This window comes from Symsagittifera roscoffensis, chromosome 9, assembly GCF_963678635.1.
Source record: "Symsagittifera roscoffensis chromosome 9, txSymRosc1.1, whole genome shotgun sequence".
Lineage (NCBI taxonomy): Eukaryota > Metazoa > Xenacoelomorpha > Acoela > Convolutidae > Symsagittifera > Symsagittifera roscoffensis.
The window spans coordinates 49,909,034-49,924,547 of record NC_087070.1 but is presented as its reverse complement, the minus strand read 5'-3'; the positions used below and the strand labels follow the sequence as shown (position 1 = coordinate 49,924,547).

Here is a 15,514-nt window from a genome sequence, read left to right as displayed (position 1 = left end):
TCGTCTAACTTCTGTGATTTAATCTGGCTGAAATAAAAAAAAATTATTCATGGAACATTTATCAAAAGCTTGGAAAAAAAACGTAACTTGGATCTTCAAGACTGGCTTGGAGATTTTTATAATAGGTCTGGCGCTCCTCCTACCGAAACATTTCAGCTTTTTTTTTGCCTCATCGGAAATCCACGATGTCATTTACTTTGGTTAAAAGCAGAAGTCATATAATTTCAAGTCTTTATTCACAATAAAAACACATTAGCAGGAGACTGGGAACTAATTAAACCGTAGTTAATAGCTCGCATAAAAAAGTTTAAAATATTTTCAAGACAACAGCTAATCAAAATGATGAATAATTTAGCAAAAAAGCAGGTGTTCACGAGGAAAAAAGACGAACAAATCATTATAACGTGATTTTATCCTGATGAAAACACCTGCACTGAAATCTGAAGGCACGGTTTGGTATTCTTTATTATTTACACCAAGCTCGAAGGAATACTCCGAGCTACATAAAAAGGTACCTTGCAAATTGAGAACAAACCTTGAATCATTGAACCTTGAACAAACCTTGAATTGAATCATTTTGAAAATTCTCAGATAAATTTTACAATATTCGTGGCCTGTGTAAATCATGGTGTACCCTTTGATAAGTACGCAGAACCAAAAACCCTCGGAAAATGAATCTGGAAACATTTCGAAAACGACTGCAGACGGAAAAGCGCCTTCGAATGGACCAATTTGGGTGGAGGGAATTGTGCCCCCTTTAACCCCCGGGGTTACAAATGGGGGAGAGGTCAGCGAATCATTTAAAGGCTAAAAATATGTTACGAGTGAAATTTTGTGAAATTACTTGACAAAAAAATGAATTTAAACTAATCTTTATTACAAACTATTAGAAAATAAAGTATAATTTAAACAGTGCTTCCAAAACTGTTAAGTGAGCAAATTTTCATCTCGAAAAAAAGTATTGCAAAAAAATAATTAGCTAACTTTTGGAATTTTTTTTTGAAAATTTCGAAAACTTTTTTTTTAAATGAGCAGTTCCAAAAACTTTTCAAAAAAATCGAATCACTTTTTCCCGCGTTTAGATGTGCCAACAACTTTGTTTATTCAATTCACACTGTTTTACATTTTGCAGGGTGGGTTTGTGGAGGTGAAGAGGCCTGAGGGGAGGAAGAAGAGGAGTGGGGTGTGCATTGGGATCTGGCTTGCAGTGGGTGCACTCTGTGCCATCATTCTTATATTAATGGCATACATGGCCGCCAACTATTTGGAGAACCAATCAAGAGGTTTATTGCACAAATTGAGGCTTACAAAAAACGAATCTGCCTATGAAACCTTGAGAGAATTTGAGATTGTTTTCGGATCATTACGAGGCCAAACTGTGCAGTTTGTGAATCGTAAGCGGATTCCGTAACAGGCACTAAAATATAAGTGGGGAGTGGGGTGTTAGGTAATTAATCATAGTAGTTGATTAAGATTGAAGGTGGGCTTAATATAATGCGGGAAATGTTAAGATGAAATGGGGGTTGAGAAGTTAGACGAGAAGCAAATTAAACGGAGGTACTTAAAAGGAAATTAGACGATTTTGCAAAACTGCAATTGTGAGAAAATAGACGAACGTGAGATTAAAATTGTTTGCAGACGAATTGCGCGGGAAAAATAAAATTGTTTGCAGACAACAGTTAAATTTCGGTGGCCAAAAATTTTACAAGTCAATCAAGCATAATTTGTTCATTTGAAAACTCTCCTGTAATATTCGGATGTGACATTTTCTGTTAATTTAAACTACTTTTTTTGATATGTATTAGTATTGACATTTTATGTTCTTTTTGTATTTGTGAAACTTGAATTTCAAGAAAAAATTTTGTTGGCCCTTTCCTTTTCATAGCTTTTTTGTCTAAGTCTAAAATGCCAGATGTGTACAATTATCATTAAATATTAAATAAATTAATTAAAAATTACCCGCGCTCAGTAAAAAGAGAAAATAATCGATTATATTATAATCGTACTTTTAGCAAATTATAAATAAATATAAGCGCCACCTTTAGATGTTTAAACGATTCATAATCCATTATAATGATAACATTTTTGCTGTCAAATTAAAAAATTATAATCAATTATTATTGATTATAACTTTTCCGAAAATCTCTCAAAATTTCTTATAATTTATTATAATCTATTGTGATAGATTATAATCCATTCTAATATATTATAATCCCTTTTTCTATCAAAAAATTATGTTACCATAAAAACGAAATATAATGAATTATGATTTCGCTATTCTGCATGAAAACACAGTAAAAATCAGTAAGAAGTGAGAAATCAGTAAACCAGGGGCGGATATGAGATTTTCTCGACTGGTGGAGGCGCGGATTTTCAAAAAATTTTCAAAAATTTTATCGACTTTTTTTAAATCGACCAAATTAATTTTCCGAACTCTCCCAAAGCACTTAAAACACTATTTTTTGGCAAACTTTTGAAGGAACAGGGCAAAAACGGCTTTTTTAGGCATTTTTTGGAAAAATTTCACCAACAAATTGCGTTTTTTTGCGCGCTCCCCGTCAAATTTATTTTTTTTTGGCACCAAAGGTAAAGGTCCGTCACCAAATATGGTTATCTCAAAACAGTACAAAGGGGGAACCCTTTCGGTTGGCAGGAGGTTGAATCCCTGAAAAAAGGCGTCCCTCTAAATCCGTCGTTGCAGTAAACAGTAAGAAAGTAAACAGTAAACAGGAAATATTAAGAAAAGAAATCAACTGAAAAGCACACAAAACAAAACAAAAATAAAACGAAATGAAGCGATGACGTTCTTTGAATAAAAATATATTACATTTGATTAATTTGGATTATAATTCAATAGAACTTCAGAAATAGTTTTCTCAAAAAATAATTGATAATCGATTATAATGGGTTTTTTTGTTTCGAAAAATAGTAATATTATGATCCATTTTTAATCGATTATAATCTCTTTTTTTTTAATTTTCTGGAGACTGACAATAAAAATCCATAATAATCTATTATTTTCTCTTTTTACTGAGTGCGGGTATTTATAAATGCTATTAAAAGTTTTCAGCACAGAGTCTTTAATTGAGTCTTTTTCTTTTTTTAATTGATTTTTATTGGTGAATTTAGGAATAGCTGCATAATTTTCATACCAATTTTCATCTCAAATCTGAGAGCAGAGCTGAGTTTTTTCTCTCTTTTGTTTACTCAAATGTGAAGGCAAATCTCAGAATTTTAAGGGAGGACAGAGGAAAGCGCTCAAAAGCAATCCGAGATTTTTCTAACAATGCAGTATAAAATATTTTTTAAAAAAATTAAGAACAATTTAAACAATGTAATACATAGCATGCCCAAGCACTCACTTTTAGCACACTTTGTTGATATTTTTGGTGAGATTTTTGAGAACAATCTTTTTTGTTTTCAGACAAGTGGGTGAAAGTGGATTGTGGAAGTCATGAAGAGTACTGTCATTATTCCAGAGAAGACCACGAGGGCAAGAATGATGGCCATAACTGTGACCTCAGAGGAGGCCATAGGCCATACCAGGAGCCAGGGTTCGAGGTGATGCCATTGCAAGATTTTTACTCCAAAAGGAGGATTTGTATTTGAACACTTTTCATTCTTAGCCAATTCAGCTTCCACAAAACATGTGTTGCTCTTTTTAATGCTGGTTTTCTCGACAGCTTTTCAAAAAATGGTTATTTTTGAGACTGGGAATATTAGTCGCATAATCATGAATAATTGAAAACGAAGGGCAACCCACCAAGTTTCCTATGCACCTTTAGGGAGCTTTGAGTTTGAGATGATCAATTTTATTATTTGGAGATGGGCAATTCAAGTAGTTCGATTGTCAATAAGGGTTATCTCATCATAACTAAATTTTCTTGAAAACTGGCTAAAAAAAGTACAAACTAATTAAGCTTCTCTCTAATAAACCGATTCGCGCCGTCAAATTTGCCTGAATCGCATCTAATAACTCCAAACATTGCTCGTACTTAGCTTATCATATTAGTCGTCCTATTTAGATCTTGGAACACATGTTTCTGTCCAGTGACCATATATGGCAGACTATGGTTCCCAATTGTGGCCATGACGAGGATGGAATGACGATGTACAACTACAGCTTCGTGGTTGACTTCGAGAAAGAAGTGGTCGCAATCAGGACTGGGGCCACTTCCGCTGACAGTACCAGTAAGCCAAGCTGTTGTCATGTCAGCATACCACAAACTTCCTCACCGATTTTGAACTACAATCGTATAAAAACCTCCTTAGATACCATCCAGAAACTCGAAGAGAAAGAAGTCAGGTAGATGTCGCTAATAAACTCACGGAGAATTAACAAAAGCCCAGAACTGGGGTTGTTAAAAACGTTGAATGCTGGCAAACCCTAAAAGTTTTCTAGAGGTGCCTTTGGTGCCAATATAAACCTCAGAAGCGTGTAGCTATGATTCTTCCGGGGTTTCTGAAAAACAATTGATTCAAGCTTGCGACTTTAGTCGACTTAAAACACCATATAACCTTCCAGTCTTGAAACTCGCTTCTAAAGTCAGCGCCTGAAAAAACGAACTGCGAGAGATCAAACTAGATGTCGAAATCGTCCTCGCTTGATATTAGACAGATATTGCGAATGTGGCTGTCCTCTAATACCCCCTGGTTTTCAGTTGTAGCAGCCCAAAAAACGCTTAAACGTTTTTCCAGCAGTTGAATTGATTGTTCAAAGCTTTTTTTCACAAATTTTTTTTAAAGTGCTAATCATACAATTTCCATATATGGAAATTGTATGATTAGAATTTTTTTCATACCATTTTTTTCCTTTTTTATGAAGAGATACCAATTTCGATACCAAAATAACAATAAAAGGTGGCAGGACAATCTACCCTATTCCAAACTACCCTATACCATTCTACCCAATACTAATCTACCCTATACTAATCCGCCCTATATACCAGTTTAACCTGTGTCGATTTGGCGCATATTTAATGTAATCTTTCAAAGTCCTAATAGGAATCGGAAAGATAACAGCACGTGTTAATTCATTTGAGTCTAAATTTTTGGACTCAATTTGAGTGTTTCTCTTAAGGAATTGGTTCTAAAGACTAAATCGCAAATTAAGCCTCAAAATCTGAGGTTTGTCTCAATTAGCAGGTTTTAATCCCCAATTTTCATTATCACGTACAAAAATGAAACCAAAACTACGTCATTATATCAATTTTCCTTGGAATAACATTTACCAAAATGTGTCAACTTTCTTGGGGTCTATTCCAACAGAATTGGAGAACGCTTGTAATCGGTGGCCACGTCTTTACTAGCATTTTTCCATAGACTAAGTATATGAAATTGTATGATTAGCATTTTCGGTCTATGGAGGTCAACCCGGGACCATTACTTCCAGCTGCCATCGCATCAAAACTTGTTCAGTGATCATAGTCAAAAGGCTTCAACAATTTTAGGCTTTGCTGATAAAATAGACAAAAAATGTTTTTGGGCTGAACAGCTTGAGGGAAATGTAAAACGAGCCACAGATAATTTTGCATCCATGTAGGTTGACGAACGTGCAAACTTCTTGAAAGGCTTGTTGAAGCGTTGCACTTCGGATAAAGGAGCGATAGGACTAATTTTCTTGAATTATCGTATAGACCAGGAGCTTGTAGTTCTCGGTGTGCAACTGTCTCTCGTTTCCCCTCTCTTGGCGCTATTGATGCGAAAAAGCTAAATTTGCAGCTCAGGTTTAATGGGATTACCCAGGAGAGCCAACGTTGCCTCATTGTGTGCTGAAGTTGTCGACTCTTTGTTGATATAGGAATTTGTTTAAACTATTTCATAGAAGAGATGGATAGAAAAAGTCGGTGGGGTCCCTGATGATGGAGGGACCGAATGTTGGAAATTTATTTTTAGTTAATTTCAGCCAATCAGAATTGAGTATTCAAAAACCTGAACAAAATCACAAAAATCTCTAAGAAAGCGAATAAATCCACGCCATTAAAATTAATATTGACTGATTAGAAATAAAGCAGATAAATTAATTTTCATTTATTGCGAAATCAAAGCGGCATTGGAAAAAATCTAACACAGATTATTAAAAATGAAAAATAAAACACAAAATAAATTGTACATTTGCAAGAATTGTAAAGCAAAAATTTTATGTGCTGCTATAATTCAATTTTTGTTAATAATGATTTCGGTTTTGTGCGAAAGCAATTTAGCCAATAGGAATGTCTATCGATTCTGATTGTTTAAAAGTTTTCCACCATTCGGTCCCTTCATCATGAGAAAACCCCCCGAAAAAGACCCCCGCAGAATTTCAAGTTCAAGAGCGGAAATAGATTTCTGCAGATGTATATAAATATATGTATCTAAAGATGTATAAATTTTCATATATGTTTATCTGTGTTTATCTTTTCCAGACAGTGGGGGCAGTTGTTTCGTGGCCCACACAGGGGACATTCTGGACTTCCCCGAGGAGAGTGTGGTGGCTCAGTTCCTAGAAAACGGCAACTCACAATCTCCCGAAGGAAGCGAAGGCAACGAGGAGATGTTTTTGCAAAGTGTCCTGATGGAGGTAAAACATATATAAATAACTTGTTAAGTAAAAGACAAAAAAGGTACTTAAACACTTTTTTCTAAAATAGCACGTACTTTTAAAAAAAATCGACAACAACTTGAATTTAGAATGCTCGAGTTTTGGTCATCAACAAAATGAGCGAGAAGAAAAAAACATCAAAGCGCAAATTTTTCGGAATCTAAACTCGGGGTTTTGGGACAGGGACAGAACTAAGAATTTCGAAATATTTGTCGACTTTTCTTTTTTATTTTAGGTCGACCATATTGATTTTCTGATCTCTCCCAAAGCACTAAAAAGACTCTGTCTCGGTCAAGTTTTCGGCACCAATGGCATAATTTTGAAAAAACAACCAAAAACAGGCGTTCTTAGACACTTTTTGGAAAATATGGACCAAAAATCGCGCTGCCCCCTCAAAATTAGTGTATATTGGCGTCAAAGGTGCCTTTAGAAAATTTTTGGGGTCCGACACCAAAAATGGATATCTCAAAATAGTACAAAAGGAGGACGCTTTGTGTCGGCAGGGGGTCGAATCCCTAATAGGTGGAGGCATCCCCCCCCCCCCCTAAATCCGCCACTGTTTTGGGCTAAATGTTAAGGTGCAAAAATTGTAAGCACTAAGTTACATCAACCAGGTAAGACTAATCAATCTCAAAGCATTCGAAATTCTAAGTTTTTACTATAAATTCTCCATTGAAACATAAATGATAGATACTTTATCCCAGCGCGGTTGCACAAGGACTGGGTAGGAACAGGTGGTGGTAACCCACAAGCCGAATGGCTAACAAGCTCAAAATTAGTTTACTATTCAAACAAGCTGAAGTTATAACAACAAATTGTCACTGTTGTTATGCAATTGTTACGTAATTCTGAGGTAATTTGTTTATTCTGGTGTAATTTTGGCTTCAAGATTTGGCGTTTTGATGAATATCCGCCAAAATAGGCATATTGTGCTTCTTGTGTAGTGTTGACTGTTATGTAAAATACGTATATTACGTTATAATGTAATTATAACTAATGAGTAGTAACAGGGTCAACATGATAGTTAGGCTGATCTGTACGTTTAGCCAGTAGTGACGGTCACCTAAAAGAATTGAAATTGTTCTTCTTACATCTCTTTCAATAAGAGCGCACGACATTACGTTACCTATTCGAATTTTTTTGCATGGTGCAGTCATGAACTGAATCGAGCTACCGCGGTCTAGGTGTATTTTGGCACGTACCCTCTCAAGATCCGCTGGTACCTTGAGGAGACAGGGCGCAAAATTTCCAACTGGTAGTAATTTCAAAAAATAAATAGATATTGATGTTTTTTTGCAGAGAAAACGCAACCAGGGAATAAATACCCTTGCTTTGGAGGTATCGATTGGGAAAAAAGCGAGAGCAAGGACAGAGACAGAAGCTCGTAAGAACACAGCAATCAGAGCGTGGAGAGAGGAAGAGATTTGTCGGAAGGATGAGGAAACACAGTTATTTAAAGGCGGCAGCACCTGGGGAGTAGCCGACAAGAGGGAATTAAGGCCAAAAGTCTTTCTATCAGAAATACCCCCACTGAAAGATTGTTGATAATAAAATCACAGTTTCAAAATTTATAGTATATGCTTTCCGAAGAGAACCGAATGTCACCAATTGTAGGTTTGTTCTGTTTGAACGATAACAATGAGAGAACAAGGGAATGGAGGAGTTCTTTGGAGCATTGAGGGACCTTGCCTGGGATGCGACTTTGGCACAACGGAGGAGTCAATGTTAGGAGACGTGTTCATTTTCAATATGCGGAATGTGGAGATTCGTAAACAGTTATACATGGATGCGTCGAGTGCGGTTGATGCATTACATCTTGCATTGGTAAGAGAGAGAAAAAGGTGAATTGATGCATAAAAGGGTGAGCGATATCCTCTCAAAATATGCGGGAACAGATTTAACATAGGGCGTCACAACTCCACGGGCGGCCAACACTCAGGATATAAGAAGAGAGAACTGGTAAACGACGTCAATTCTCAAAGACAAGCTAAATGACGAAATGAAACTGGACAAAATTAAATCACAGAGGGAACTGCCCGGCAGAGGCCATCATATACAACAATTGCAGTAGGCTTGGGCTTTTCGCGAAAACTTGCAAAAGTGGGGGATTGAACCAAATGGATAAACAATAGGAATTTACCCAGTACGAAACGAAAGTGATACGAAAGGTCGAGAAATGAAGGAGATTTTGGAGTGTTTCCGATAGGATTGCCACGGGCTCAGAGTTGTTTATTACCGAGGGTGGTCAAAGAGACATTGTAGGGAACAATTTCTTGCATCTGCTGAGCTTCGAAGTACGCCAGAAGCAATGTCGAGTATGGTGATTGAAAATTTTGGATAAGAGAGCGGGTCTAAAGCCCAGTGTTTGCCATCGCAAAGTGAGTAGATTGAATGTTTTTTTGCGAGGTTTCAAGAATTTACCTGAAAAAAAAATATAAGGAAACTGCAAAGTTACAAGTAAAAAGTTAACATGTTCCAATTCACGTGCTACTAAAAGTAGAAGAAACTATCGTGAACATACTAAAATAAGGACACATCGTTAAGCTAGGTAAAAGAACAGAAGATTTTCTTTATCTAGCTAGCAGTAATAACCGCAAAAGGAGATGGAACAGTGAATTTAGCGCTGAATTCAAAGCTGATTAACAAAAAAATCTATCAAAAATCGCTTTCAGAGCCCTAATATGAACGAATTGGTTGACACTGTAGCGTTGAACTTGAGATGCACTAAAACAGGTCCAATTTGGTCTTCAAACATAGATCTGAAATACGCAAGCACACAAATGTTACTTTGTGAGGCGACGAGCCGTCAATGCAACTTAACTTTTGTCGGAGGCACTAATACGGGTACATACCGTTGTAAAACGGGTTTATACGGCTTGGGAATCAAGACCACTGAAATTCAACGGGTAATAAACTCGATGTTGGGACCTTCACAAGGGGCGCAAGTTTATTTATTTGACACACTAATCGCGATCCGGGGGCCTGAAGAAGCCATTGGCGGGTAATCAAAGATATTCTGAAAATATTAGATGATGAAATTTCAACCGCAAACTGAAGCAAATGTCCTTTGTTTGCAAAAAATTTAGAATGGCTGGGTTTCAAATTTTGTAGTAAAGGCATCGTACCGCTGGAAAGGAAAGTTGAACCAGTTGTCAAGATAAAACGACCCGAGAGCATAACAGGTGTGAGATCGTTGTTTGGCTCTATCAATCAGTTCATACTTTTTTTTCCAAAACTGAAATGTTACAAGAGAATTGCTCTCGACTCTAATGAAAAAACGTTAATGCTTTGAATGTGGACCTACGAATGAACCAATTTTTGCTAAATTGAAAAAAATGAAAGAGCTTGTCCAAAATCACAATTTTGATCTCAAAAATAACTAGAGTTTAGGTCGACACTTCGAAGCAAGACCTAAGGACAGGACTGGAGAAATTTCTTATTGGCGGGTGGAAGCCGATTTCCTAAGCATCCCGACTTTTGAGTGAAGGGGATTTAATTGAAATATCAAGAAACCGGAGATTTTGGCGGTGGTTTGGGCAGTAACTCATTATCAAACTTATCTGTTTGGGGCTTCGTTTAAAGGGAACATCAAGCTCTAATATCTTGCTTGTCGGAAGAAAGTTACAAAAACGTTTCACACTCACCTTGTACGGTGGGTAGACCGATTTTTACCATTTGACTAAGAAATAGAGCACATCCCAGGAAAAAACTGGACTGGTAGTTTATTTATCCAAGTACGCTACGGAATTACCGCGGCTAACGGTCCAAAAAATCTAATTGCAATTCTTTGTTGGGTTCTTCCAACAATTCTTATTTAGTAACTTCCACCACCATTCTGTCTTCAAAGAATAAAGTACCGTTAATTGTGCGTAACTTATCTAAATACTGAGTGCAGTAAGAAGCTAGGTTTCGAAGTTGCTCATTATTTTCGGCCGTCAAGGCTGTGAATCTATAATTCAAATTTTTGTCCGTCTCTATGAGAATTGCATAACACATTTGTAGTTACGCAAGTTAACGCAGTTAATAAATAGTCTTTTAGTTTCATCATCTAATGATAACACTGGTGAAAAGACAGGCAAAAAAACGTCTTGGGCAGCACAAAGTTGGAACGGGAATGACGTCATTGTAAAGAAAGTGCAGCAAAGAAACTGATCGACGAGTTTCGAAACAGTCATTTGATCAAAGTTTTCACTGCAAAACGCACAGAATACTGTAAAAATTTTAAGCTTACAAATTCTCGAAATTTAAGCGAAATTCTAACGAAATTGACAAAAGCCAAGGGCAGGAGACCCGTGAAATACCTACGGTTAATGTCCACAGAGCCAACTCATTGAGGCAGTTTTGGTTGATTCTACGGTAGTTCCTCCCAAGGTGTTTCCGATTAATTTGTTTGATCAGCCAGAGTTATTTTTGCAAGCTGAAATGCTTGCAATTCTCCTACAGACGGACGAAAGTTTGAACTATAGAATCAACGCCTTTAAGGCCAAAAATAATGAGCAAATTCGAAACCTAGCTTCTTACTGCACTCAGTATTTAGATAAGTTACACACGATTAACGGTACTTTATTCATGGAAGACAGAAGGGTGGTGGACGTTACTAAATAAGAATTGTTGGAAGAACCGAACAAAGAATTGCAATTAGATTTTCGGGACCGTTAGCCGCGGTATGGTGTGCGAACGCGTATTGTTAAATATGCGAAAATAGTTTTTCTTCAAAGTTTTCCTTCATCCAAATAATTACAGGAAGCACGTGTGAGTTTAAGGAGTTTTTTGAGAACTATATCGCTCTACATGCAATAAAGAGGGCAATCCAAACAGGTCAAGGCTCCTGCTTTAGCAAAAAACCACCGGTGAATTTCGTGCTAAAATTTATTTAGTTGATATTCGCACTGTTTGGTAATCACCAAGAAACGAGATAAGTCAAAAAGTGGATTCGTACAAAGCGTGAGCGACTAATGGCCTGTTTCTTTCAAAAGCTTACGCTGAAGACTGCTCTGAACGCAATCATGTTTAACATGAGACAACAATGCACCAGTAAATTGGGTGTTATCCAATTGAGGCACATATCGGTCGAAAGCCAAATACAGTTTGGCATACAGTTACTAGAACCGCGTCCTCTAATAAATTATCTTGGAAAAATGTGTTATGTTTCTTAGATAAAAACAAAAAAATGTTCCCTGCCCGCGTTATGTAGGACTATACTCTCTCGGACGACAAAACTCCGTTGAGTTGAAGGGGGAAGTGTATTGGAGACTATCATGTAACAAACGTATAATACGTTTTTATGTTTCGTATCACTAATGAGTTGTACCAAGGTCAACATGATAGTTAGGCTGATCTGTACGTTTAGCCAGTGGTGACCTAAAAAATCGAAATTGCTCTTCTTACATCTTTTTCAATAAATACGTACGACGTTACGTTGCGTATTATAATACTTCTACACCCTGCTCCATTTGAAAAAAATATATATATATTTATATATCTGTGTCGAGAAAAATTGATCTGAGCATGTTTGGTTTTGAGACCAGTACAGAGCAAAGAGTTAATCAGTGCGCTAACCGAAAATGAAAACTGTTTTCATACACTTTGAAAGAATTTCTACCTAAAGAATCCCCATGTGTTTCAAGTTTCAAATTAAAAACATTAAAATCAAGCGAGACATTTTACACATTTAAAACACGAGAGCAAGAACTTAATTCCCACAATAGTTTGTTTTCGTGTGGTTTTTGACACTTTTAATTAACTAAATATAGAAAAACTAGCAGAAATCATATGTTCCAGTTTTCTCTAGTTCACTTTTCACTTTCTCGTTTTGTAAAATTGTTTTATTCATAGTACTTTTCAGGTCGAAATTGCACATATATACCACAAACATTTGAGTTACTTGCGCATATATACCACATAAAAAAAACATCAAACTAACCAAAACTAGATCAATTCTCGCATCGGTTTTGAAAATATTTTGAAGAAAAGGTTGAAGTAAACTAAAAATATTTGTTTTAGACAGGGGCGGATCTAGGATTTTTTCGAGGGGGGGGGGGGGGGGGGCGGAATTTCAAAAAATTTTCAAAAATTTTGACGTTTTTTTTAGGTCGGCCAAATTGATATTTCGAGCTCTCCTAAAGCAGGTAAAAAGACTCTGCTTTGGCGCAGGCAAATTTTTGAAAAAATAGGTCAAAAAAGCCGTTTTTGGGCACTTTTTGGAAAATTTTGACTGAAAAAAATCGCGTTTTTTTTTGGCGCGCGCTCCCCCTCAAAGTTAGTATATATTGGCGCCAGAGGCGCCTTTAGAAAAACTTAAGGGCCGGTCGGCCAAAAATGGATTTCTGAAAAAGTACCACCCCCCCCCCCCCCCCCCCCCCCCTAAATCCGCCCCTGCCCTGCTTCTTTCCATTCCCTGTTTACCCCCCACCCCCTTTCTCCTACCCCTCTGCGCCTGGGATAAAGTTATGCAACATACTACTTATCACTCTGATGTGCTAGTTAAATTTGATAACCATCATGTAAAGACTTTTTTGTCAGGCTTTGTTTGAGCCCATCCTTCTAAAAGAATTTGATTTTCTAAATATCTAACTTTGAATTTCTGGTCAAAGTTATCTCTGACACAGCTGCGCTCAAGCAAAATCTTTTCTTTTCAATTTTAAGGCTCATGTTGAGTATCGCGAGTTGGAAATTTGTAGCGGGCGACAAGTGGTTACGGGCAACACTTCGTAACGGGGGAGAATTCGTAACGTGTAATAACTGATAGTAGTCGATTGAGAGGCAAACACTGATTCACCACACTATACCATTCGTGCCGAATATCAGCGAAGCTGAGCGCAGTAGGAGGAAGCGGTCGCTACTTGCAAATTTGCCTTGTAACGAATTGTCGCATGTTGCGAACTGTCTTCCAACTGTTTTCGTGCTCTTTTTCTTTTTTTTAGCTTTCTTGCATTACGTGTACGCATCAAATTGATGGTATGAACAAAAGACATGAACGAAATTGAGCAAATAAATTTTCTCAAGTAAGTGGGGAGGGGGGGGGGGACAGAAAAGCAACCCCATTTTGTTCAGGTGACTGGTCTGAAGCAACACTTCTTCGATGCCACCCCCTTTACCCCTCAGCTAGTTGGTCAGGTGGGGGAGGAGGTGGAGTCCCTGTGCAGAGGAGCTACCATGTATTCCCTGGAAAACATCGACGCCGAGATCGAAGAAAATCTGCAGGTTTGAAACATCCGGGGTCTTTTGAGATTCCAGGCTCATGTAGAACTAAATGCCCTAAATTGAATGACCCTGAAGAGGGGCGGATTGGGGGGAGGGGGGGGGGGGGGGGGTGGGGGGAGGGGTTGACGCTTTACTTTCTCAGGAATATGACTCGCTGCCAACCCAAAGGGTCCCCCCTCTTTGCTATTTTGAGATACTCAATTTTGGTGATGGACCCTAAAATTTTTCTAAGGGCGCCAATATATACTAATATTGAGGGGGGAGCGCGCGCCGAAAAAACGCAATTTTTTTGGTCAAAACTTTCGGCCTGTTTCTTCAAAATTTTGCCTGTAACGCAGAAAATTTGGTCAAAATAGGTCTTTAGAGTATTTTAGGAGAGCTCAGAAAATCAATTTGGTGAACCTAAAAAAAAGGTCGACAAAATTTTCGAAATTTTTTGAAAATCCGCTCCCCTCGAGAAAACCCTAGATCCGCCCCTGACCCTGAATGTCAAACTGAGGGAAAAAGAAGCGAACAAAAAATTCTCAAAATAAAACTTAGCTAAGTAAAAGATAGCAAAGTTTCAATAAGGCACATAACTTGAATTTAGTAATTATGAAAAAACTTGGTACACTGAAAAATGCTCAAAACAAAAAAATTCCAACAAGTACTCCTACATGTTTTAAGGATTGCGAACTCTCTCATTAAAAAATTAATACAACAGTCGTTTACAAAATAGCTTCATTCATTTTAGTTCGACTTCAGGTGTATCACTAAATCTCATGTAAAAAATCATAAAATGTTTCAAGTATAGGTCCATATTCATCATGTTATTTGTTATAAATAATCATCTTAAACGAATCAGTCTTGGATATCGTCATTAGAAAGATTATGCTCATTTTCAGACGTCATGCATTGCATAATAAACAGGAGCGAGAGTTTGTAAAGTTTAGGACCTGTTGGAGTTCGCACATGACACGATGGACGAGGCCGGCGAGTTGCTGGGGGCAGTCCAGGAGAGTCTCTCTGATTTGAGTCTGAGCGACGCCAGCAGTGTCAATGCACTCATGCAGGACATGGCAGAACTCCTCCTGTTCATACCCACTGTCGCCGAGGGGGTAAGAAATCAGTGGAAAAATCTTTTTGCCTATCTCCATAACACCAAAAAATTATTTACGAGAAGCGCTGGTGAAGTGGCTAAGTTTCTGCTACTCCACTGAAAGCTCTTTTTGTTCGAGACTTCTGACGATCCGTGATCGATGTACAAAAGGCACAATTACCCCATTCAGAACAAAAAACCAAAGAGTTTGAAAGCCATTTACTTTTTAAACAGAGGCACAATCTCGGTTTGAAGTCAAAATCTGAACAAGTAAAAAGCTCGACAAAAAAGCTGCTGTTCGTTTAATTCAAGACTATAAACAGTCCCAGAAATGTAGTAAATAGCTACCAATGAGGTTCGGTTTTTTCGTTTTACAATCCAGGTTCCGGACCCTTTCCGTCCACAGATGCCCGGAGGAGCGCTGTCTCTCAACATCCGGACACATCACCTTGAAATGCAGTATGAAGAAGTGTGGCCCCGACTAGATGACGAGAATGCAAATCGAAGGATCAAGTAAACAAAAGCGAAAACACTGAATTGAAAAATAGACCAACGAAGTTGAAATTATATGAACAAAAAGTGAACGAATGTTTATTCGCCACTGGATTAAAAATATATAATTTTTTTCTGTTTGTGCATGCTCGAAATTGTTT

At 37.5% G+C, this 15,514-nt stretch overlaps 1 protein-coding gene across 1 annotated transcript; it reads left to right on the top strand.

Annotated features, from left to right (window-relative positions):
- The first annotated feature begins 420 nt into the window (after positions 1-420).
- Positions 421-15,514, top strand: LOC134854520 (uncharacterized). The gene is made up of 8 exons (XM_063870817.1): positions 421-787; positions 1,133-1,283; positions 3,425-3,561; positions 4,026-4,191; positions 6,405-6,559; positions 13,634-13,783; positions 14,716-14,880; positions 15,244-15,514. Exons 1-8 carry the CDS (start codon positions 626-628, stop codon positions 15,376-15,378), a joined length of 1,221 nt encoding a protein of 406 aa, XP_063726887.1. The 5' UTR covers positions 421-625; the 3' UTR covers positions 15,379-15,514.

Bases quoted from the DNA above. Each gene is read 5' to 3' on its own strand.
- LOC134854520 (XM_063870817.1), top strand. From the start codon at position 626: ATGGTGTACCCTTTGATAAGTACGCAGAACCAAAAACCCTCGGAAAAT. The intron at 13,784-14,715 runs GTTTGAAACATC...TGTAAAGTTTAG, and splicing joins AGATCGAAGAAAATCTGCAG to GACCTGTTGGAGTTCGCACA. The intron at 14,881-15,243 runs GTAAGAAATCAG...TTTACAATCCAG, and splicing joins TACCCACTGTCGCCGAGGGG to GTTCCGGACCCTTTCCGTCC.